Source organism: Bubalus kerabau, chromosome 13 (genome assembly GCF_029407905.1).
Source record: "Bubalus kerabau isolate K-KA32 ecotype Philippines breed swamp buffalo chromosome 13, PCC_UOA_SB_1v2, whole genome shotgun sequence".
NCBI lineage: Eukaryota > Metazoa > Chordata > Mammalia > Artiodactyla > Bovidae > Bubalus > Bubalus kerabau.
The window spans coordinates 71923356-71949806 of NC_073636.1; the positions used below are offsets into that span (position 1 = coordinate 71923356).

The window sequence follows — 26451 nt, forward strand, 5'->3', positions numbered from 1 at the left end:
TGTGAGATGAGTGCAATTGTGCGGTAGTTTGAGCATTCTTTGGCATTGCCTTTCTTTGGGACTGGAATGAAAACTGACCTTTTCCAGTCCTGTGGCCACTGCTGAGTTTTCCAAATTTGCTGGCATATTGAGTGCAGTACTTTCACAGCATCGTCTTTCAGGATTTGAAATAGCTCAACTGGAATTCCATCACCTCCACTAGCTTTGTTCATAGTGATGCTTTCTAAGGCCCACTTGACTTCACATTCCAGGATGTCTGGCTCTAGGTGAGTGATCACACCATCGTGATTATCTGAGTCGTGAAGATCTTTTTTGTACAGTTCTTCTGTGTATTCTTGCCATCTCTTCTTAATATCTTCTGCTTCTGTTAGGTTCATACCATTTCTGTCCTTTATCGAGCTCATCTTTGCATGAAATGTTCCTTTGTTATCTCTGATTTTCTTGAAGAGATCTCGAGTCTTTCCCATTCTATTGTTTTCCTCTATTTCTTTGCATTGATCGCTGAAGAAGGCTTTCTTATCTCTTCTTGCTATTCTTTGGAACTCTGCATTCAGATGTTTATATCTTTCCTTTTCTCCTTTGCTTTTCACTTCTCTTCTTTTCACAGCTATTTGTAAGGCCTCCCCAGACAGCCATTTTGCTTTTGTGCATTTCTTTTCCATGGGAATGGTCTTGATCCCTGTCTCCTATACAATATCACGAACCTCATTCCATAGTTCATCAGGCACTCTATCTATCAGATCTAGGCCCTTAAATCTATTTCTCACTTCCACTGTGTAATCATAAGGGATTTGATTTAGGTCATACCTGAATGGTCTAGTGGTTTTCCCTACTTTCTTCAATTTCAGTCTGAATTTCGCAATAAGGAGTTCATGGTCTGAGCCACAGTCAGCTCCTGGTCTTGTTTTTGCTGACTGTATAGAGCTTCTCCATCTTTGGCTGCAAAGAATATAATCAATCTGATTTCGGTGTTGACCATCTGGTGATGTCCATGTGTAGAGTCTTCTCTTGTGTTGTTGGAAGAGGGTGTTTGTTATGACCAGTCCATTTTCTTGGCAAAACTCTATTAGTCTTTGCCCTGCTTCATTTCGTATTCCAAGGCCAAATTTGCCTGTTACTCCAGGTGTTTCTTGACTTCCTACTTTTTCATTCCAGTCCCCTATAATGAAAAGGACATCTTTTTTGGGTGTTAGTTCTAAAAGGTCTTATAGGTCTTCATAGAACCATTAGGAATATGCAAAAACTTGAAAGAGAGCTCACTGTACCCAAATCTCAAAGGGCAGGGTAACTTCTGTCGGCACGCAGTTTGCAGATAACCTTGGGGTTAGGGGAGCTCTTCTCAGGTCCAGCCCCAAGAGTACCTGGCATGGCCCTCTGTGCAAAGACAGATGACTGCAGGTGTATCTATAAGCTGCTTCTTTGGAGCTTCTGGAGAAGATAGAGCAGCCCATTGATGACATCGGGACCCAGGAGCCAATCAGGAGTCCTTCAGTCTTGGCTGGATAAGGAGGATGGAAGGGAGGATGGTAGCTTGGGGCTTAGGCCATAAAGGTGGAGACCCCAGGCAGAGACAGAAAGACCAAGTCCACACTAAGCAAATTTCTGGGTATGGGTGAGAGCCTGGAGATTAGTATCCTACAGTTTGTTTTATCTCTGCTTATTGTGGAAGTCAAGGAATAAAACCAGCACAGCCTAGGATTCAGAGGAGACAAGGGAAGATGCTGGAAGAGTCGTCCTCACTTAACGGACTGCATCAGCCTAGCGAGGGGGAAGAAAGATGAAGGGCAAAACAGGTGGTCAGCTCAATGCCCCCGAAAGAAAAGTCACAGGGATGACTCCAGCTATGCCTGGGGCAGCAATGCCCAGAGAGAAGAGATGGTTTTCTGAGGAGTCAGCCCTGACAGCACTGGGCAGAAAGAACCAGCTGCTTTCCCTTGCTGTGAGGCCAGACTCGGAGAACCCCCTTCTGGTCACTGTTGGGCTCCCATGAAATTCAGAGTGAAAGCTGGACCTAATGGTCCTAATGCCGGTCCTCTCTGTCCACCATACGTGTGGACACCTGAGAACGAGGTCTCAAGGCCATCAGGCAGGAAGGCCCAGGGTAATGGACAGCATCTCCCCCGGCAGGAGCCGGACTAGCCATGGTTGGTTCAGATACTGCTCATTCATGTCTCAGCTCAGTGAGGTCGTGGGGTCGGCAGGGGTGGAGCTGGGCTCCACACAGCATTCAGGGACCCATCTCCTGTCTGGAGACGCTGCCTGCCCCAGTGTGTGGTCTCCAGTGTCACAACAGGAGAGGGAAAGACAGGGCCGCACATGGGGGATTTTCTGTAGGTCTAGCCTGGAAGGGGTGTGCATCACTTTGACACATACCCCTCTGCCCCAACAGGAGGCAGGAGTCTAGGAAGTGTACCCTTCCTGCTCACCGAGATGGAAAAAATAAATAGTACAGAGAACAAGTCACATGGTCACAGAAGCTTGAACTTCCCCAGCTAGGAGGTCCCGCTCTACGATTATCACACTCGATTTCATCGAGCCTCAGAAAATGTAAGGCAACTAGATCATTGTTCCATTTTACAGATGGAGAAACTGAGGCTGGGTCACAGGCAGTTTAATCCGGAAATAAAAACTAGGTAGAGCGAGGAGTCAGCCCCAGCCCCACCTGCCTCTCAAGAGCAGCCTCACTGCTTATCATTAGGAAAACCATTTTCAACTGTCTGCTTGCAAAGTCACAGCAAATGCCAGTCCGGTCTCACGGTGGGTCCAGCAGGTTCCAACTCAAGTGTGTGAGAGATAAGAACAGCAAGCTGCGGAGCACATTCTACCGCTGATGAACTCAAACAGGAGGCTTTCCCTCACTGAGAGCAGGCGATCAGCCACTCTGCCAAAAATCGTCTGCTCCATCCCACCAGGCTGAGCTCCATCGGAGAGGAAGAGCTCCATTTACTGAGCCGTAAGCCAGTCACATCTGCCTCTGGACACGCATCTAAAGCAACAGGCCTGCTACTTGGACTAATAATGAAAAGCAGGAGCAAGCAATTTCATTGAAAAGAGGACACTGAATCCTAGCCACATTCTCTACCAGGATCCAGGAAAGCATAAAAAAGGGGGACTGCACGCACTTAAAAACAACCACAATAACCTTTCGAGAAGCAAAGAAATCTACCTTCCCAGGGGGTGGGAAACTCAAATTTGACACTACTGCAGGAGCCCCAGGACTCTGCAGAGCTGCCTCCTTTGTTTTCCATGCTATTTTAGGATGGCATTCTATTGTTGGAGAGGGAATAAGTTTGAAACCCACCTGTAGATTATATGTTCTCTTTTGACAAATAGGGAACTCGAGGCCCAGAGAAATGGTCATTTGAATCTAACTAGCAACAAAATATTGGCTCTGTCCCTTCTAAGATAAATCTCACCTAAGCCCCCGCTCTGGGTTCCCCAGATCAGGATGGCAGCCCGTCTTAGATGGGGCATGAATATGGAGCTTAAAAGAGGGGATACACGTGTACATAGAGCTGATTCACTTTGCTATGTGGACGTGGTAGAAACTAACACGACACTGTAAAGCAACTATACGCTAAGAAAAACTAATTTTAAAAAATTTAGAAATAAATTTTAAAATAAATAAAAACAATGCAATATGAGTATGAGAAACCCCACTGATCACATCGGAAGCCCACTGTCTACCCCACCCCACCCCCACTGCTAAGACACTGCTTTGGGGCATCTGCCTCCTGCTATCTGCTCATCAGTGCTTTTTAAAACCAATTTTTTTTTTTTAATTTTGTATTGGAGTATAGCCGATTAACAATGTTGGTGATGGTTTCAGGCGGACAGCAAAGGGACTCAGCCATACATACACATGTATCCATTCTCTCCCAAACTCCCCTTCCACCCAGGCTGCTGTGCTTTTTAAATGTTTAAACACGTTGCCACAATTTCTTCATGAGGATCATTTCTAAATGACTGGTGATGTTTGCTCTAGGTAGGTAGACTACAGGTCTCTGGTCTCTGGTAGGTAGGTAGACGACATTGGGTTGAAGAGGTGAAAACTGAGGGGGTCTGAACACAATGACAGCTGCCACGGTCAGCTGGGCTGGCATGGACTGTTCACCAGGACATCTTATCTCACTCATTAGGTCAGAACAAACCAGAAGTCAAATGTCAAAGCTTTTAGACAGACCGACTGGGGCTCAGAGAAGCTAAATCACTCCACAGCTAATGTTATCAGCTCTCTTTTATTTCTCCCACATCTCATGCCCTGCTCTGGACAGAAGCCCACAGAGCTGCAGATGAACACAAGAGTGTCAGAGATCAAGAAGTCTCCCCGTGAGGAGGGGTTTGGGTCAGAGTTTCTCACCCTTGGCACAACTGGCCTTTGGGGCTGAGCAGTTCTTTGTTAGGGGCAGGGGGAGGAGGGTTGCCCTTGTACATCGCAGAAGTTTAGCAGCATCTCTGGCCTCCCCCTACTGGATGCTGGGGCTCCCTTCCCAGGTGTGACAATTAAAAAGGCCCCCAACATTGCTGAAAGCCTCCTGGGAGATGAAATCACTCTCAGTTGAGAACCACTGGTCTAGGCAGAGGCTGTAACATTTCAGAGGCAAATCAGGCACCGGAGAGAGGACATAGGCAATGCTCTGGATCATCCTGTCCAAATCTGGAGCCTGAGGTTTAACTGAGTCTGAGCCTGAAACTTAGGGCCTCAGAAACAATATTCCATGTATATTTGCCACAGAATAGAACATAATGGAAAATCAGCATAACGAGGGTTAGGAAGAAAGTCTTAATTACAATAGGACTAAGACAGACCTTGGGCTCTGAGACGGTCAGTAGGCTGAGTGAACAGGCTTCAGCATTCTCATCAGGTGAGGATTCAACAGAATCTCACGTGAAATATACAGTGCGGTGTCTGGCATGCAATAAACAGTCTACAAATGTTACCTTACTGCAGACTTGCAGCTCATTCTGTACCCTAGATAAGTCTTCCATTGGAACACAGGAGGGTAATGTTCCATGTGAACAAGGGTTTAACGCAGTTGATGTTTGATTTGATTTCCAAATGCGTTAAAAGTGTTAATGCGACCCAGGAGCATGCAGCTGATGAAGTCGTCAAAATAATTCAAGGAAACCAATACTTGTCAGGTTTTATTTATCCACACTGATGCTTTTTTAAAAATAAGCTGGTCTTTGTGCCCATATAGAATACAATATACACAGATATCTTCCAGTTTGCCTCCCCCAACATGCACATATGTTCAAGTGAAGTTTCCCACTTTCCTCCCATCTGTCTTTTTTTTTTCCTCCTCTGGAAAGCTAACAGTGACATCATCTAAAAGTGAGGAAGTCAGGAGCTAAGACTGGGCAGCTGGCAAATGGGGAGGATGGAGACTGATGAAGATAAATAAACACATGGACAGTTAGTTCACAAAGGATGAACACACCCAAGAAAGTGAAAGTGTCAGTCACTCAGTCAGGTCCAACTCTTTATGACCCCATGAAGTGTAGCCTGCCAGGTTCCTCTGTCCATGGGATTCTCCAGGCTAGAATACTGGAGTGAGTAGCCATTCCCTTCTCTAGGGGATCTTCCTGGTCCAGGGATCAAACCTGCATCACCTGCATTGGCAGGCAGATTATTTATCACTGAGCCACCAGAGAAGCCCGAACATATCCATGACCCTTCCCCAAATCCAGAGAAGCTGCACTATTATTCCATTTTATAACTCAGGAGTCATGGGATGAGGCTCTGAATTCACATAGCAAGCACATGCCAGAACCCAGATCTGAACCCAAGACCTACATGATTTACAATCTATGAGTGCATGCCAAGAGCAGCTGTGGTTAAAAAACATGAGGCAGTCCATTAACTGAAGTTATGACTAAGAAAGAAAAAATAAGAGCATCGGGATATTTTTTTAGAAGGAAGACTGCAGAGAAGATGAAGATGCTGGGGTTTCTTGAAATACTATCTTCCAGGAAAGCCAGCGTCAGACATGGGGTAGAGGGAGGAAGCAGGTAAGTGTGAAGTGATAAGGTGCTGCCCTTGTACACACAGTGTGAAGCAGGTACACACCAGTAGGCAGGACTCAGGAGGAACACAGAGGGCTCACTCATCTCAAGGCAAGCCTTCCCTTGACAGCCATTAAGGAAGGCCCAGAAGCTTCTAAAATGACCACCATCAGGGCCACATGATAGACTGGGTAAGTAGCATGATGCTGGCAGGTCAACAGAGACCTGGGCAGGACAGAGGGCAGTCATAGGAGGGACACAGGGAATTACAAAGCTTACAGCTTCCATAACTAGGAAGAAAAAGAATAAGGGCACAAAACAATTAAAGTAAAAGATGATATATATGCATGTGTGTGCTAAGGTGCTTCATGACCCCATGGACTAGAGCCCGCCAGACTCCTCTGTCCATGGAGTTTTCCAGGCAAGAATACTGGAGTGGGTTGCCATTTCCCCCTCCCAGGAATCTTCCCAATCCAGGGATCAAACCCACATCTCTTATGTCCTCGCATTGGCAGGAGGGTTCTGACCAGTAGCGCCACCTGGGGATATGTACAGCTGATTCACTGTGTTGTACAGTAGAAAATAACACGAAATTGTAAAGCAATTATATTCCAGTAATAAAATGAAATAAAATAAAGAAGCATTCATAAAGGACATAGAACTTGCTCAGAGATAGGAGGAAAACCTATAGTTCAAAGAATACAGAGAACCTTGGGACAAGAAGAACACTAAGGAATCTTCTGTGCCACTGCCCCTTGTGAAGAAAGGGTCTGAGAACTCCCTGTTGGATACAGGAAATGTCTGACCATCCTCTGCATGCCAGGTACTGTACTAGGTGCCAGGGATCCAGAGGAAGCAAGACCTACAGAGCTTCTCCCTTTAAGACCACATGTAACACACAGATGTGAACGACTACTGTGCACAATGGTAAGAGCTGGGTAGAAAACCACAGCCTAGTGTACTGGTACAGAGTCACAAGAGGGAGTGTGGTCAGGGGAGTCTCTCTGGGGAGCTGATAGGTGAGTAGACAACACAGCAAACAAAACAAATGAGCTCCATGTAACCATCAGGAAGAAAAGCATTTAGCTCCAAGAGAGGGAAACAAGTGCAGAGCCCCTGAGGTCAGACTTGCTTTCCTGGAGTTCAAGGAAGAGGAAATGGACAGGTGTGGCCAGAGAATAGGATGAAAGGAAAAATATGGGGCTGGGAGGCTAGGAATCAGAGACAGAGAGGGGGTCAGAACTAGACTGTGTTAAGAAGCTTGGATTTTATTCTGAGGGTAAGTGAGGAGCTAGTGCAGGGTTTTAGGTAACGATATGCCAAGATTTAACTTGTTTTCAAACTGTCACTGAGGCTGCACAGAGAGCAGACCTCAGCGGTGCAGAAGTGGAACACGGAGGAGGCTGGCAGACTCATCCAATTGCAAAGAAAGGGCTTGGTCTCAAGAGGTGACAACAAACTGTGACCCAGGAGCCAAACCCTGCTCTGTGCCTGTTTTTTATATTTTTTTTTAATAAAGTTTTATTGTCACACAGCCTCACCCATTCATGCCATCTTTTCTAGGGCTGCTTTTGCTACAACAGCAGAGTCGAGTAGTTAGAACAGAGCCTGGGTGGCCCATAAAGATGAAAACGTCGACAACCATGCCCTGTGTAGGAAAGGTTTGCCACCTCCTGGTCTAGGGTGTGGACAGGTGAGATGGTAGGGGTGGTAGGGCTCCAGGCAGGCTTAAGCAGTGGAGTTTACACAGCAGAGGCCAGATTCCAGCCCCGGCTCTCTGACCACCGCACCATACAGCTCCCAGCTCCCCTCTGCCTCTGAAGACTGGCAGAGAACAGATATGGATGCTCGGAGTCTGATTAGGAAGGCAACTTTGCTCCAGTGCTGCCCAAGCTGAATGCTCAGAGTGGTTACTGTCTTTGTTTCTTCTCTGGGTGTGTAGTGGTCCTCCTGGGCTGCTCTCATGGGTGGGACAGGAGGCAGCAGCCTTGGTCACCTCGGAAGGCTAAAGATGCTTTCCCGAATTGCATTAGCTGTTGTATCCTTTGTATATATTTCCTCAGCTCACACCTGATTACAGGGTCTATCATGTTGGATTTTCTAAGAAATGTGGTATAGAAGAAAGAACAGGATCTATTTGGCACAGGCAGGCATGGGCTGGAATCCCAACTCTGCCACATATAAGCTGTGTGGCCTTGGGATGATTGCCTAACCTCTCTGATCCTCCATGCCCTCATGTGTAAAAGGGGGATACTACAGCACATGTATCGTATGGCCACTTACAGGCTTGGTAAGATAGTATAGTAGGCGCCTGACCCAACTAGAAGGCCATGTGTTATAAGTCTTTATGATTCTTCCTACTCGACCATGACTTGTCACACTACTTGACACATGGTTGTCATAAGCTCTTAACAATAAGGACAAGTCAACTACTCCAGTCAAGTAATCTTTAAGCCACAGGCTGTAAACTCAAAGGCCTACAGGAGCAAGCCTAGTGAGGTGAGCAAAGTGGGCCAAGTCAGGGCAGGGGTGAACTGTGGAGGTCCCAGAACAGGGCAGCCATACCAGCCCACTGCTGCCATGCTAAAATGCAGGCTCAGTGTGGCCAAACCGATGCAACTTCAAGAAGGATTTAAGGATTGGAACAAAATGTTAAAAGAAAAAAAAAGACAGTGCAACCTAAGTAAAGCATCTCTGCAACCAACTTGGACCAGTGGGCTGTGTTTGATGACCCCAATCCCATTCCCTAATGTTGTTCCAGAGAAAAGAGACCTTAAGGTGATTAAGTTTAAATTACCATAGTACAAGAAGCAGAACAAGGAAAAGTAGCCAGTGTATTGATATTTGATCAATATCTCCTTGAATACAGTAAAATATGATTATCGATAATTACAGATATAACTATTGTTGTTCAGTCGCCAAGTCGTGTCCAACTCTTTGCGACCCCACGGACTGCAGCACACCAGGCTTCCCTGTCCTTCACTGTCTCCCAGAGTTTGCTCAAATTCCTGTCCATAGAGTCCATGATGCTATTTAACCATCTCATCCTCTGCCACCCTCTTCTCCTTTTGCTTTCAGTCTTTCCCAGCACCAGGGTCCAAAGAAGGAGGGAATGGCAAACCACTCCCATATTCTTACTGTGAGAACCCCAGGAACATGAACAGTATGAAAAAGCGGAGATATGACTGGGTGGGTGTCTATTTTGTACTAAGAGATATACATATATTTTCTCCCTCTAATAAGGATCCAACTAGCTATATCTGTCCCCATTGAACAGATGAGGAACCTGAGAATCAAAGCAAATATGTAATTTCCCTGAAGACACAGAGAGCTGGGGCCAGGTCTGAGATTGAAACTTGGGATGCTGACATCCACACACAAAATCTATACTCTTGACCCTGCCCAGCTGCCTTGATAGAAAGTCACAAGGGACTTAAATCCGAACATCTGACTCTCAGCACCAGTACTGGATTTCTTTGAGGAACTAATCTGTATATTGATACGAAGTTCTGAAACCATGGTAGGTTGTTAAATGGAGTTAGAAAACAAATTTTAAAAAACCACCATCGACAAAATTTTTATGAGTTAGAAAATTGTCATCAAGACCACATCTGCATATTTGAGGAAACCTAAGCCCTTGGGATAAGCTAAAATACCTTGAAATCAAAGACTTTAGGAAACCCAGAAACAGACAGCAAATTAGTGCATTTATGAGCAGTGGTCTGGAACAGGTAGGTTGAGGGGCCAGATTGTCAATTGAGTGAAACCTCAATTACAGAGTAATCTAATGTATACCCAGGTACATTATCACAACTCAATAAACAGCTCTTTGGAATGAAGTAATTCCAATTTGCTTGCATTTTAATCTGTGTGTTGCCCTGAAAATTTTGTATTGCCTACACTCAAATGAGGTGGTGTTTTCTGAAGCACCGATGCTCACAGTCCCAGGACAGTAAACGAGCCACAAGCCAGCCATAAACACACCTGCCTAGGGAGAGACAGAGACAGAAATGGAGACAGAGGTCCCCGCCCTCCACAGCTTGGCCCAGCACAAGCACCTGCCACAGACAGCATCAGAGGGCCCTCCGGCTCCTGGCACCCTCGGGAGCTGAGGGGTCCTATGACCTCCCAACCCCTGCATGGCCTGAGTTCCAAATGAGTGATGCCAGGCGGAGTGAGCCCATGAGGTCAGGAGGCCGAGCACAAGCAGGACCAGAAACTTTTCTTTTGTTCCAGATCCCTGGCTCACTGGTGGTGGATAGAGGAGGAATCTGGGGAGACTGATGTAGTGGGACTCCAGGACCCAAATGTTCCCAAGCCTACATGTTGGGCCCCATTTTAAAAAAATGTACAAAATTCTGGCTGTGCTGTGCAGCAGGTGGGATCTTATTTCCCCAACCAGGGACTGCATCTGTGCCCCTGCAGGGGAAGCACAGAGCCCCAACCACTGGACCACCAGGGAAATCCTATGACCCCCACTTTAATATTCCCTCCTGTATGTTCTGCACATGAGGGAAGCACCCATCCCCACTCTGCATAGGAAGCCTCAAAGGATCTCTCCAGGGCCACAGATATGGGAACAAGATTGCGACCTGGGACAAGTGTCCTGCCCCATCTATCTCAGTTCAGTTCAGTTCAGTTCAGTCACTCACTGGTGTCCTATTCTTCATGACCCCATGGACTGTAGCACGTCAGGCTTCCCTGTCCATCACCAACTCCTGGAGCTTGCTCAAACTCATGTCCATCGAGTCGGTGATGCCATCCAAACATCTCATCCTCTGTCATCCCCTTCTCTTCCTGCTTTCAATCTTTCCCAGCATCAGGGTCTTTCCCAATGAGTCAGTTCTTCCCATCAGGTGGCCAAAGTATTGGAGCTTCAGCATCAGTCCTTCCAGTGAATATTCAGGGCTGATTTCCTTTAGGATGGACTGGTTGGATCTCCGTTCAGTCCCTTGGACTCTCAAGAGTCTTCTCCAGCATCACAGTTCAAAAGCATCAATTCTTTGGTGCTCAGCCTTCTTGATGGTCCAACTCTCACATCCATACGTGACTACTGGGAAAACCATAGCTTTGACTATACAGATCTCTGCCAGCAAAGTGATGTCTCTGCTTTTTAATACGCTGTCTAGGTTTGTCATTGCTTTTCTTCCAAGGAGCAAGTGTCTTTAATTTCATGGCTGCAGTCACCATTCACAGTGATTTGGGGGCTCACCATCCACAGTGAGCCTAAGAAAATAAAATCAGGGATTGAACCCAGGTCCCCTGCATTGGAAGTACAGTCTTAGCCACTGGACCATAAGGGAAGTCCTGTGTGTGTGTCTGTGTGTGTGTATGCGTGTGTGTGTAGGGAAGGGTTAAATCCATTTCTGGAATCTGGCAGTTGGTATCCCACTCCAGACAGGAAGGGAACAGCGGAAGTATGATGCATGAGTTAAAAACGCAACTTAGCAACAGGTCAAGGGACCCCTGCTATGAGCCCAGCCTGCTGTCTGGATGTTTTTGACACTGTTCAGGACATGATGCTACCAGATGCTGACAAGGCCACAAGCCTCGGGCCCTCCAGGTGAGGCCTAAATAGCATGATCCAGCCCCTGGGCCAACCCCCGCTCTGCCCCTAAGGACCTGTCTCTGTATCTCAACCTGGCTGTGGATGTTCGTTCCTACAGCTGTAAAATGAATTAAAATAAACCAAGGTGCAGAGCCACAGTCAGGACTAAATAAGATCATGAATGTAAAGGGACTTCTACATTCAAGGGGTCTAGTTTCTAGCTGACCCCCAAGTGAATGTAAAAAGAGAAGAAGTGCAACAGGGAAGAAAAACAGGCACTAAGAAAATGCGATATTCCATTAAGGATTTCAATAAGGTGCAACAAAACAGGATCCATTACCAGGAGCACAAACTTAACTTCACCCACCGTGAAGGAGACTTCTGAAGGTCACCCAGTGCACCCCTTAAAATGGACCGGTGAGGGCTACAGGGAAGGGGGCAGAGCAGATCCACAGCTCCTGGATTGTATCAGGGTACTACCCCCTCCAGGCTGAACTCAAGCCCAAGGAACACAGCCAGCAAAGGACAAACCACAGCCCCAGGACACCCTGGCCACCCCTCCAAACAAAAGCCATGATGCTTCACCATGGAAACCATATCCTTTGTCCAAGAGGCCTCTGCATTTGGCCCCACACCTCCTTCTTCACACCTGGGGACCTAAGGAAAGACGAAATGGAGTGTCTGACTCCATTTGTCTGCATGTGAACAGTTCAGAGCCCGACACTAGCCCCAGTAGTCATTCATCCAATCCACTCATCACCAACACTGTGCCAAGCACGGCAAGGTGCTAGTGAGACCAGGACAACAGGAGAAAACACAGTCCATTCTCAGGATGGGGAGGGAGGCTTTCATTGCTGTGTGGGATATCACCATACAACAGGTATAGAGAGTGTCCAGAAAGCACAGTTCAGAAGTAACATATTCACTGACTATAGGAAAGACCTGAAAAGGCCACTTTATCACATAGATCAACCTTCAGTTCAGTTCAGTTCAGTCGCTCTGTCATGTCCGACTCTTTGTGACCCCATGAATCGCAGCACGCCAGGCCTCCCTGTCCATCACCAACTCCCGGAGTTCACTCAGACTCACGTCCATCGAGTCAGTGATGCCATCCAGCCATCTTATCCTCTGTCGTCCCCTTCTCCTCCTGCCCCCAACCCCTCCCAGCATCAGAGTCTTTTCCAATGAGTCAACTCTTCATATGAGGTGGCCAAAGTTCTGGAGTTTCAGCTTTAGCATCATTCCTTCCAAAGAAATCCCAGGGCTGATCTCCTTCAGAATGGACTGGTTGGATCTCCTTGCAGTCCAAGGGACTCTCAAGAGTCTTCTCCAACACCACAGTTCAAAGGCATCAATTCTTCGGTGCTAAGCTTTCTTCACAGTCCAACTCTCACATCCATACATGACCACAGGAAAAACCATAGCCTTGACTAGACGGACCTTTGTTGGCAAAGTAATGTCTCTGCTTTTGAATATGCTATCTAGGTTGGTCATAACTTTTCTTCCAAGGAGTAAGCGTGTTTTAATTTCATGGCTGCAGTCACCATCTGCAGTGATTTTGGAGCCCCAAAAAATAAAGTCTGACACTGTTTCCACTGTTTCCCCATCTATTTCCCATGAAGTGATGGGACCAGATGCCATGATCTTCGTTTTCTGAATGTTGAGCTTTAAGCCAACTTTTTCACTCTCCTCTTTCACTTTCATCAAGAAGCTTTTGAGTTCCTCTTCACTTTTCTGCCATATGGCACCAAAAAGTCAAGAAACGGGCCTAACAGGATCAAAATGATAGTTTCTTTGATATATATTGGCACTCAATGTAAACTAGTTTAATGATGATTTTTTTTCCTGTTAGTTGTTCTGTTCATAACTACTCAATTTGTTGATCTTCAACTTAAGTGTTCACAGAATTCCAACGATGAGATGAATTCCTGCTGAGGCCAATAACTCATTCACTGATCCACCACTCAACAAACATTTTAAGGTTGAGTCGAATGAAACAACTGATCGTGTAGGGCAAAACCATGGAATGCTGGTGATCTCAGATGGCTTGGCACGCTCAGCACGCATGCCAGGCACTCTGCGAAGCTTAGGGGGCTGACCGTGAACCATGAGACACAAGGAAGATGGCCCAAACTCTGCTGAGCTTATATCCTAAAGGGGGCACAAAACTGCCAAGAAAATGAAGAAAAATATAGAATTTGGAAATGTGAAGAGTGGAAAAGAAACAAAGCGATGTGATAGAATGTGACCGTGAGAATGGCGGGGAGCTAGGAGAGGGTAATTCTCTCAGAGAAGATGGCATGTTGACAGTCAAGCTGAGATCTGATGAATGACAAAGGGGCAGCCATGTGAATATCCATCTGGAGTCAGGACAGCACAGGAGAGAGAATCTCAGATGGCAGACTCACCCAGGAAAGGTAATCATTACATAGGCAGGCAAAGAGAGGTCAAGGTTCCACACCAACCCACCCTTTGACCAAAGGAACCAACTCAGGAGCCTTCTCGGGGGTTGAAAAATGCTTCTATCTTCAAACACACTGGGTATCATTCTGCAGCTAGCATTAAGATGAACAGCTCCACTATTTCATTCACTAAATTACGTTATATTAAAATTTTACCTGGAGAACATAACACTGGAAAATGAGAGCATCCATACACTGCTGGTTTCCAGTATAAGCTGTCAACCTTTTTTTTTTCAAAAGCAATATTGCAACACAAAGAAAAATCCATAAAGATGCTCATACTCTCTGGCCTAACAACTCTACCTCTAGGGAATTTATCCAAGGAAATAATCTGGTCTAGTAGAATAAAAATATTCTCTTCGGAAGAACTCAATTGAGGTGTTAATTGTTGCACGCACAAAGGAAAGATAAAAACAAAAACACCTGGAATTATCTAAATGATGACAGAGATTTTTAAAATAGGATGATTATGATGAACCTGATGAAACAGCACACAACCATTAACCACTGTAACAAAGATTATGGAGTCTTTTTAAAATGAATGGAATATCCGGCTCCTTGAAAGAGCAGAAAAGGGAGAATGTACATATTTTCATGGAAAAACACATCAAAGATTCCTCAAGGTGAACAAGAAAACTGGGAAAAAATTGATTCAAAGTCAGTAGGGTGGGGGTAATTTATTTCAAAAGTCCTTCTAAAATATTGTCACTATGTCGAGTTTTCAATAAAATATCCCTTAGAAACAATTGTTTTCTCGATCACTGTAACAGAATGCCACCCAAGCACAAGGACATTGGCTCACTCTAAATTTAAATGCAAAAAAAAAAAAAAAAAAAAAAAAAGCCAAATTTGGAGATGCCTTCCATGTCATCCATCCCATAAGCTTTCATGTACAGATCTAAGACTCAACTTTGAATGACAGTGAAATATTGCATGATTTTACAGTAACTTTATTATTTTTTTTGAAGTGGGTTGATGGGGAGAATTTAAAGCTGTTTCATTCTATGGAATGAGTGAAGGAACCACAGATAAGAAAACAGTAGTCTTAGCTCTTCCCACCATGCAAGCTTGGGGCCAAAGGATCCCTATGAGACCAACCACGTGAGTGATGGCACTCACCTTTCACGATCAGCTCGGCGTAGTTGGACACACCAGAGCCACCATCAGAGCGGATCACACAGCGATACTTGCTCACGCTCCGCTGGGTCGTGTCTGCCACACTGACTGTTGCCGAGAAACGCCTGTGGTTGACCACACGGGTGACCATGAGGGCCGTGTCCCTTCCATTCCATTGCTGCAGGACAGAGGAAAGGAGGGAGAAATCATAGTATCACAGGCTCCCAGCGTGGAAGCTCCACCCACCCCCACACTCCCGGGGCCCATGACTTTCCATAATGAGTCTCCATTGCTGGTATCAGTAGGTGACATGATTCAAGAATAAACTTTGCTGGGGAGCTGATGTGAGAGGGCAGCTGCCTGCCCATAGGAAGAGAGGGCACAGCCCCTTATAAACACCTTGGCTCCTTGCTCATCTGCATATAAGGTTGGCACTTAGCCCTTTAAACTTCCTTCCATTTTTGTTCATCTCTTAAGCAAAACCCACAGGGTATCCCCAAGAGCAGACTCAGGTAAGTCAGTGAAAACATAGCCCACAAAGTGGCAATAAACAGCTGGCGTGCTGGTACCCCAGCCACAGGTCCTGCATGCCCCCTACATGGACCAATCTGTCCCCCAGCACAGTGTGGATGGGGGCTTTTCAACACCTCTCCTCCTCGGCATATGCTGCTTCCACTGCCTGAAGCCTCCTGTCTGCCTGGAGATCCTCTCGCTGCCTTTAAGCCCAGGTGCGGCTCATTGGCATCTCCAGTAAGTGCCCTTGACTGTCACATCACCTTCTCGAAAGCTCCTCACTCTCCTATGTATGGTGCAAACTTGCCATGCAATTTTTCCAACAAATGTTTCCCTCAATAGACTGTGAGCTGCCCAAGGGCAGGACTTTGGTCTTTTCATCTCCAGCACCATGCCCTGATGCCTCTTGACTTGATAAACATTTCTAGAATCAACATTTTTAATCCAACATTTTTGTCTTTACCATCCTGAATCTTAGATGTGATATTCTGGGTATGAAAAAGTCCCTGTTTCACAGTAGCAAGTTACAATAACTGATAGGAAAAGAAGTGCAAGTGAATACCATTTGTGCAAACTCAGGCAGGCAACTTCATTTCTCTGGCCTTCAGCTCCTCCTTTAAACCATGGATCTGATACTGGGGCTTGCTTTATGGAGTTATCGTGACAAATAAATGAGAAGGCATGGGAAACATTCAACCAGAAGCATATTCTGGTGTCAGTGGAGCTCTCTAATTCAAGGGTCCCCAACCTCTGGGATCTAATGCCCGATGATCTGAAGTGAAACTGATCTAATAATAATAGAAATAGAGTGCACAATAGATGGAATGTGCTTAAATCATCCTGAAACCACACCCCCAGCCCCAAGGTCTATGGAAAAAATTGCTTTTCACAAAACTAGTCGTTGGTGCCTAAAAGCTGGGGGATCGCTGCTCTAAATTAACCATGAAATTAGAGGTGAAGTGGGGTAAAGTGGATAACAGCCCTTCAAAGATTCTATGTTCTAATCCTTAGAGCCTGCAGATACATCACTTTACATAGTAAAAGGGACTCTGAAGATGTGATTACGGATGTTGAGATGGAGAGAGATTCCGAATCAAACAAAAGGACTTACATGCAGAAGAGGAAGGCTGGATGGTCAAAGTCAGAGAAAGAGACGAGGCGACAGAGGCAGAGGTCAGAGTGATGTGACCACCTTAAGATGAAGGAAGGAACCATGAGCCAAGGAATGCAGGGCAGGGTGGCCCCCAGAAGCTGGGAATGGTAAGGTGAGAGATTCTCCCCTGGAACCTCCAGAAGGAGCACAGCCCACTGACACCTTGATTTTAGCCCGTAAGACCCATTTCTGGGTTGTTTCAATCCACTCAGTTTGCAGAACTTGTTACATCAGTAATAAGGAATTAACACAAACAACAAAGGACTAATTAAGTGCAAAAATATTAATTTTTTCAAGTTTAAATCTTATGTTGATGTCTCCTCCAGGATTATTTCACTTTTCTTCTTAATGATGTCAGATTCCAGCGAGGATTAAGTGCATCCCCTTGAACCATTTACATTTTTTCTGTTTAGCTCCTGAAACCACCAGGCTTCCTCCCGTGAAATAATAAGAAATTGTGGGTTGTCTTATAAAATCTCTGGAAAAACAGGCCTTTTGATAATCACATTTGTCATATTGGGAGCAGGCAACAGCCGGACAGGGACGAGCTGAGGGCCCAGAGCCATGAAAGGCAACAGCGCTGTGATGGACCGGGGCAAGGAGCCGTGGAGGTGAGGTTCAGAGAGATGAGCCCACATGCAAGGGCAAGCAGAGGCTCAAGGTCAAGGCAACTGAGCAGTCACCCAGGAGGAGCCCCGAGGCAGAGATAGCAAGGGCTTCCAGAAGACCAGGGATGGTGAGAGGCTCAGAGGCCAGAATGCTGGGGCAACACGGAGAAGGGATTTAAAGCAGAGAGGATGAGTAAGAAGCACAAGTACCAGCCACTGTCAGCCCCAGACAGAGGCAGAGAAGAAAAGGGGAGAAAACAAAGGGAAATTTTATGGTGCAGGAAAGGACTCAGAAACCTCAGCCCCCAGGCAATGGATAGGTTTGAGTGGACGCAGGTGGGATGCCAAAAGCCTTAAGTGAACCACAGCCCGGAGACAAGGGGAGAGAGTAAAGCTTTCCAGCCATGACATTAAATGCCATGTAAGTGCACAGGGATTCAGATGCTGGGATGCTCAGAAAGAGCAGGACAGTGAGGGGAAGTCAAAGTCCTGGGAAAAGCCAGAGAGGTGCAGGACACAGATGGTGCACGCTGAAGCCTGTGGAAAATTCTACCAAACCCTTAGGCCCATGTTACACTTCGTCTTGTTGGAACTCTTCTTTTGCCGCCTATAATATTTTTCATCCATAAGTACACCCTTCCTCCGAAAGTTCCAGGCACACCTCTTCTTGTGGCAAGTGTTTGACAGCTATATCTGTTATAAAATGAATCATCTTCTAGTCGATGACTCAACTGAATCAATTTCCCAGTGGGCACTCAAAACAGTGTCTTAGGTTGGGTTCCCCAGACAGAAGCATGGTCTGGGGGCACTGGCTCGTAAAGCATACTTTGCTCCATTCTACCCAGCACCTTCCTATCTCTGCCTCTTCCGCCAGCACTCTATATGAGCATGCATGCTAAGCTGCTTCAGTCGTGTCCGACTCTCTGTGACCCCATGGACTGTAGCCTGCCAGGCTCCTCTGTCTGTGGGATTCTTCAGGCAAGAATACTGGAATGGGTTGCCATGCCCTCCTCCCATAGGGTCTCTGGAAAGCCCATGAGCCACTGCCTTGAGATTTGCTGGTTGTCTGCTCCTGAATCTATGTTCAAAAATTTTTTTAAAAGGAGAGAGACTAGGAATTGATTTCCATAGAACACTGACAACATGGGAAGCTCAAGCACCCCTGCAATAACACACTGCTTCCTCTGAAAAGTCAATATATTCCCTGTGAATAAAGTTCCATAACAGAGTTTGATAAATATTTTGTTCAAAGCATGGGATTCGTCTGAATGTTTATTAAGTAGAAGTCACATTAATGTACATAGCTGAATGCTCAGTCTGTGTCAGGCATTGTGTTAAGTGGCCTATGCTTAATCCACCTAAAGTTCCTAGGAAAAGTCCTTTTCAAATGGTGGGGCGCAGACTAGCAGCATCAATGTGACCTGGGAACCTGGGAGAAATGTTCATTTTAATGAGAATTCGAGGGCTGCTATACATTTGTGGAGGCTGTTTATTGGGGTTGGTAATCTGAGTTGTCTTTTCCCTTTCCCTCATTCTATTATTAATCACACTGGAAATGTACTCATTATTTAACAAAACAGAAAATAAGAGAGTGTGGAGTGTGGAAGGTATAATTTCTGCCCAGAAGAATTTATAGGCCAGTGCTAAGATTCCAACAAAACAGCAAAAAGGGCAAAACATAAAGTATTAAAATAGCATCCTTCAAGGAAGAAAACATGGTCAGCAGAGAATGAGCAATGCTCTTAGAATAATCTAGAGTGGTGGTTCTCCAAGGATGGTCCCCAGACTCACTGCATTAGCAGCCCCTGGAACTTGCTAGAAATGCAAATTTTCTGTCCCCACACTGGACCTAATAAACCAGGAACACTATGGGGGTGGGGGAAGGACACTTTTGCTTTCAAAAACCCTCTAGGTGATTCTGATGCATGATAAAGCATGAAATAAGTCCTAAGAATATTTCTATTTCTCAAATGAGGAAACTGAGGCAGAGAGAGGTCAAATGACATGATTTAGAATTGTTGTCATTGTTCAGTCACTACGTTGTGTCTGAATCTTTGCAACCCCATGGACTGCAGCATGCCAGGCCTCCCTGTCCATCACCAACTCCCGGAGTCTACTCAAACTCATGTCCATTGACTCGGTGGTGCCATCCAACCATCTCATCCTCTGTCGTCCCCTTCTCCTCCTGCCTTCAATCTTTCCCAGCATCAGGGTCTTTTCAAATGAGTCAGTTCTTTGCATCAGGTGGCCAAAGTATTGGAGTTTCAACATTAGTCCTTCCAATGAATATTCAGGACTGATTTCCTTTAGGATGGACTGGTTGGATCTCCTTGCTGTCCAATAAGTTGGAGTCTTCTCCAACACCACAGTTCAAAAGCATCAATTCTTCTGCGCTCAGCTTTTTTTTTTTAATAGTCCAACTCTCACATCCATACATGACTACTGGAAAGATGGACCTTTGTTGGCAAAGTAATGTCTCTGCTTTTTAATATGCTGTCTAGGTTGATCATAGTTTTTCTCCCAAGGAGCAAGCACCTTTTAATTTCATGGCTGCAGTCATTGTCCGCAGTGATTTTGGAGTCCAAGAAAATAAAATCTGTCACTGTTTCCATTGCTTCCCCATCTATTTGCCATGACGTGATAGGACCAGATGCCATGATCATAGTTTTTTGAATGATTTAGAACAGTACTTCTCATATTAATGTGCATACAGAGCACCTAGGGAATCTCATTAAAAACACAGACTCTGATTCCTCGAGTCTGTGCTGAATTACTTGACATAATTCTTTTTTTTTTTTAATTTATTTATTTGGCTGAGCTGGGTCTTGGTTGCAGCACAAAGGATCTTTAGTCTGGGTGGGCAGGATCTAGTTTCCTCACCGGGAATCGAACCCTGGCCCATTGCAATGGGAGTGTGGCGTCTTAACCACTGGACCACCATGAAAATCCCTTGATATGCTTCATTTCCAGCAAGTTTCCAAGTCTTGTCGATGATGCTGGTCCATGAACCATAGGACGAGGAACAAAACCTTACGAGACTCTGCGGAATGATGCTGGAGTTAGGATGTGGACCCAAGTGATCTGATTCTAGACAATGAGGCTTTAATCACATCGGCCAGCTGCTGGCCAGTACACGACAGTGCACAGTTACCCTGCGACACTGTGAGGAGGGTAGTATTCAGTGCTGCAGAAACTCATTTGCTTGTTTAAAGAACATCACATGCCATCCTGCAGGAAAGTACTGCCCCACAGAATACAGTTTGGGAACCGATGTGATAGATACCTAGCTTTCTAGAAACCTTGGGGGTCTCAAAGTCAGAAATATCTGTGTGGGGAGGGGCAAAACATCTTCCTGAATTCCTGGCTAGCAGACTTTCTGGATATATTATTAAGGGACACCATAGCCAATGTGCTACCAGTCTTGGGTGGTTTTCTTACCCCAACTCTATCAGTCTAAAGCAGTGGCTCTCAAATGTTAGCAAAGCTAAGAATCACCTCCAAGGTGACTCAGTAGGTCAGGAGTGAGGCTAGATATTCTGCACTTAATTTTCAAAAAAATGTATTTTTTGGCTGCGCTGGGTCATCTTTGCTGCACATAGGCTTTCTCTAGTTGTGGTAAGCAGGCTTCTCATTGCTGTGGCTTCTCTTAAAGAGGAGCAGGGCCTCTAGGCATGTGGACTCATTAGTTGTGGGCTTAGTTGCTCCGTGGCAAGTGGAATCTTCCCGGATCAGGGATCAAACCTGTGTCCCCTGTACTGGCAGATGGATCCTTAACCATTGGACCACCAGGGAAGTCTGAGATAATCTGCATTTATAACAAGTTCCAAAGTGACACTGAGTCTGCTGGCCTTGTCCTACATCTCCAAGACTTGAAGGCTAATGTCATCTTAAGTCCTTCATTGTTAAGCAAGGGTCCAAATAATACCACGAAACATGTAAACATTCATTAAATCCAGGCCACTTCCTGAGGTTGAGCGACTGGTCACCACACCAAAGATGTCAAGCCAGGGGCCACAGGTGTGGCACCCCAGTCCAGACGCTGCTCTATTGGCAAAGCAGGAGTCGTGACCACAGACAGACAAAATCCACCTGGAGAAGAGTTACCTGTTTCCTTTGCCCAAAGGCTCTGTCTGCCTGCTATATTCCTTGGGGCTGCACCTGCCCAGAGAGGGAACCTTTTTCCAATCTATCCACCCAGGAGGGCATGTGTGTTCTAAGCTGAACAAAGGCATTTTTGTAGCCTCACTGGCAGTCCTGCTTAATCCCATTTTTATACCCATGTCTCTCCCATTGTAGCAATAATTCCTTTAGAAATCATTTTCCCTTTCGCCTCTTCCATCTGTTTCTCTCTTTTAAAACAATTCAAATTCCACCTTCCCTTAATTTGTTTTGTGTTACATGGAATAAGTCGGCTTGTTCTGAGAGCACAGACTCTGCAAGAGCAGGGGTTGCAAAGGCCTAAATCGGAGCATTTCTGACCCTGTGGCATTTGTGCCTCCTTTCACACCCAGGCGAAAACCCCTCTATCTTCAGGAACTATCTAGAAAGGAAGACAAGAAAAGCACCTGATGCCAGGGAGACTCTGCTGTTTTCACATCACCTGATTAGCTATCAAGGTAGCTATAATGGCCTTGCCATTCTGCAATTCCCCATCGTCTCTGCTCCTGTGTCAGGACATTATTCTCTTCACAAAGAGATAAGACACAGCCTGCAAAAACGGCTGTCATTATTACAGGGAGTGCATGCAGGCTTGCAATTGATTTATAATCGGCAGAAGTGGAAACATTACTGTCTTTAATAAGAGGAAACTGTGCAACTGACATTACGCCTGTTTTACAGGAGGTATTCTAACACTCAGATCCTGGAAGCCTCCTGTGTGCTGATTTGAGCTCCTAGCGCCGTGAGTGCGTGCAAACACCCATGTAAAATTAGGCCACCATTTCCAGTTGAAAATTACTCCAATTGCTCCAGAAATCTCCTGGCTAGAAAATATTTAGGTGAAATTCCCACAATTCATTCGTGATGAAAATTCTTTTCTAGTCACACTGCTTGCTTCAATAGCATGACATTTAGCAACTTGCTAAAATCTGGCCCATTGATTCTCTTAAGACCATATTTGTACCTCTTTGGAAATCTCTACAGAATAGCTTTTGATTATTCTTTATTAAAAGTTAAAAGAAATTGAAGTGGACACAAATCATTTTTGATTAGCTATGTTCAAGACCTCCCAAGGGACCACTGCACGCATGGCTGACTGCCCAGTTCAGGTTGATTTCTGGGTTCGGAGTTCCTGCAGCAGCAGGAAGGTCCTGGCAGAAGCCCCACAGGGATCCGTCAGCCCTGAACAAAGAGGATGAGCCGGTGGTGAAGGGTCTGTGCACAGGCCATCCCCCTGGGTGGCCTGCACCTTTCTGAACTCTGCTCACAGACCACTTCTTCCGAGGGTGCTTCTCTGAGACTCATAGTACTCCCACCCCTCCCTACTCCCTACCTCCTCAGCAGACTCTTTCACCCCCTGGGAACCTCGTCACATGTGTGATGAAACATTTAAGTCCGTGACTAGTTGCTTAACGTCTATCTCCACTGTTGAAAGGAAAGTTCCATGAGGGCAAGAAGCAGGCCCACCACTCTTCCTCCCAGTGCCTGTGTGCCAGGGCAGGTGTGAGCTGGCTCAAATCCCAATGTACATAAATAGGGAGTGGGCCAAGGGAAAATGCTGAAGACAAGATATCAGGAATTAAAGGAGCAGGGACTCCCCTGGTGGTCCAGTGGCTAAGACTCCATGCTCCCAATGCAGAGGGCCCAGGTTGGATCCCTGGTACCACAGGGAACCAGATCCCACATGCTTCATTGAAGATTGAAGAGTCCACAAGCCACAACTAAGCCCCAGGGAAGTGGAAAAAAAAAATATATATATATATTTTTTTAAAGGTGCTTTAGTAAGTAAAGGAGCAAAGAACACACATGAGAGGGGACATTTCCAAGTCAGAGTTGCCTACAGTCGTCAGAGATGAGTTGCACAAGATGGAGGAAGGTAAGGACCATGCATCTGGTGCAGACGAACCTAAGAGAACCCAACCCCATGCAGATCCAAACCCCAGCTAGATGTCCATCTCCTGTCACCCTAAAGGAACTTAAAGTCTGGGGTCCCTGCAGGTTAAAAAGAGGAAAGAGCGAGCTTGTGGCTACGGTGCCATGACTCTGTAGACACACTAAAACCCATACAGGTGTAGACTCATTGAGCTTTATGGCTTGTAAATTAGATCTCAAAGGTAATAATAAAAGACTAGGGTTTCCTAAGTGTGGGGATCCCAAGCGATGGCACAGCCTGGCTGTGTGTAAACCCCACCCGGATCCACCCCACATCATCTTCCCACCAGGACTTGGGGGTGTGGGTGGGGGACAAGGGAAACTGTTGCAGACATGAAACTCATGCTGCCTACTGGGGGATGAGTAACAGAGTCCATGGTCTCTGACCCAAGAGTCTCGTGTCTTCTGCCAGCATCCACGCAATGGGCAGGCTAACTCATGAGCTTGCAATGACCTTTCATAGTTGTGGACAGATGATGGGACCAAGAGGGCAGGAAATTTTCAAGGAGGAAGCAGTCAGCATCATTAAATGCTGAAAGAAAAGCCAAGTATAGGGAATAATAAAAATAATGATGGAGGAGGAGCGGGGGAGGAGGTAGCCCTTCAGGGAGCGGGAAAAACAGGTTTACTGGAAGAATCTGCTACAGAGGACTGACACGCCTGCTTATCTCGTCAGCTCCGGGGTGCTGCTGCCGCGCAGATGGCTTCACAGGGCAGGAGCCCCTTCTGCCAGATTAGGGTCTGCTCCCCGTAACAATGCCCGTGATTTGTCCAAACATGTATGCGCCCCTCCTGTGATCTGTGCAGAAGCTCTGGACACATGGCCTCATTTCTGAGACTCTTCAGATATTATTTGCCATATGAATTCCAATGGAGTGAATCCTTTGCAGGGAGGCCTGCAAGTCCCCCTTGCTGTGGGGCTGACAGGGCCTGCCCGGAGCCCCTGAGAAGTGTGTGGATCTCACAGGCCACAGTCTTCTACAAAGACCAGGCAACACACAAAAATACTTCTAAACCTCTACCACCTTAATGAACAGTTATCTAGCGTGGTGGTGATGGGCGGAGGAGGCTAGGGTAACTGAACCCATATCCCCAATAGGGACCACTGCTGCCGCCTCTGCTGGCGTGTGTACGTATGCGCATGGTCTCAGTTGCTCAGTTGTATCCGACTCTTTGCAACCCCATGGACTACAGCCCACCAGGCTCCTCCGTCTATGGGACTGCCCAGGCAAAAATACTGGAGTGGGTTGCCATTCCCTTCTCCAGGGAAATCTTTCTGACCCAGGGATCGAACCTGTATCTCCTATACCTCCTGCATCTGCTGGCCTGACTACCTCTAATTCTGTTATGTCCTGTGAAGGCTCCTACCATCCTTAGAATATTCTGTACCTAGTAAAAGGTGGTCATCTTTCCCTCTTTTAACAGCATTTTTTTTTCTGTTAAAATCAGTTACCTATATTTATTTTAGAATATTTGGATGAGACAGAAAAGATTAAAGATGAAAGTAGGGACTTCCCTGGTGATCCAGCAACGAAGACCCCAAGCTCCCAATGCCAGGGGCCCAGGTTCGATCCCTGGTCAGAGAACTAGATCTCACATGCTGAAACTAAGAGTTCCCACGTGTCACAGCAAAGACCGAGGATCCTGTGTGCTGCGACTGAGCCCAGGTGCAGCCAAACAAAGTTATTACAAAAAAATTCATCATCCATCATCACAATCAATCATTAAGTATTCTGATATGTGTTTTATAGTGTTATATGTGTGCATTTATACAGGTATGTATATAACTATGTAAATATGTGCGTACATGTGGTTGCTTTTTGATACAGAATTAATCTGTTGGGCATACTGTTTTATAGCTTGCTGTTTTCACTTAAATGTACATTGTGAGAATGGCATTAACTATGCTTCCATAGCCTGGCCCATTTGCTTGACCAGCCCTTTTTGTTGGGACATTTAGGTTGTTTTCGATTTTTCATCCTGTTGAACACACTTGCAGATAAATTTTTTCTCTGTCTTTGGTTATTTTTTAAGGTAAATTCCCCAAAGTGGAATTACTTGCTGGAAGAATATGTACATTTAAAGGTGTTAGATAGCTCCTGCCAAATTACTTTCCAAAAAAAGATGTACCAGGTACATTTTCACGGTGCTACACTGATGATATTGTCACTATGGTTCCACCTAGTTGCACTCTGAATATTGTCCTTTTTTTTTCCCCTTTTTTCAAAAGAGTGCCCCAAACTGTAGGCTGCTTCACTTACGAGACCTTCCACTCAGGACGCACACTGTTTATTTGCTTGAAAAAGAAAATGCTTAAAAATGCACAAGTTTGAATTCCTCAGGCCAACACATCACATAAGGAATCAGTGAATTATGAATGAGGCTCTTGCCCCAGAGACAGTGGCACTTCATGCTTCACCTGAGGAAGAAATCATCCCAGAACAAGATGAGCTTGTTTATAACTTTCAGTTCAGTCACTCAGTCATGTCCGACTCTTTTCGACCCCATGGAATGCAGCACACCAGGCTTCCCTGCCCATCACCAACTCCTGGAGCCTTCTCAAAGTCCTGTACATTGAGTCGGTGATACTATCCAACCGTCTCATCCTCTGTCGCCCCCTTCTCCTCCCGCCTTCAATCTTTCCCAGCATCAGGGTCTTTTCTAATGAGTTGGCTCGTCACATCAGGTGGCCAAAGTATTGGAGCTTCGGTATCAGTCCTTACAATGAATATTCAAGACTGATTTCTTTTAGGATTGACTGGTTTGATCTCTTTGCTGTCCAAGGGACTCTCAAGAGTCTTCTCCAACACCAGAGTTCAAAGTCATCAGCTCTCAGCTTTTTTGATGGTCCAACTCTCACATCCATACACAACTACTGGAAGAACTGTAGCTTTGACTAGACGGACCTTTGTCAGCAAAGTAATATCTCTGCTTTTTAATATGCTGTCTACGTTG

At 45.8% G+C, this 26451-nt stretch overlaps 1 protein-coding gene across 2 annotated transcripts in view; it reads right to left on the reverse strand.

Annotated features, from left to right (window-relative positions):
• PTPRT (protein tyrosine phosphatase receptor type T) overlaps window positions 1-26451 on the reverse strand; it is a 1142536-nt gene that overhangs the window by 673015 nt on the left and 443070 nt on the right. For both annotated transcript variants that reach the window (XM_055545060.1, XM_055545059.1), the window contains exon 6: window positions 15136-15310. In XM_055545060.1, the coding sequence (XP_055401035.1) occupies window positions 15136-15310 (175 nt within the window). The remainder of the gene's footprint in view (window positions 1-15135; window positions 15311-26451) is intronic.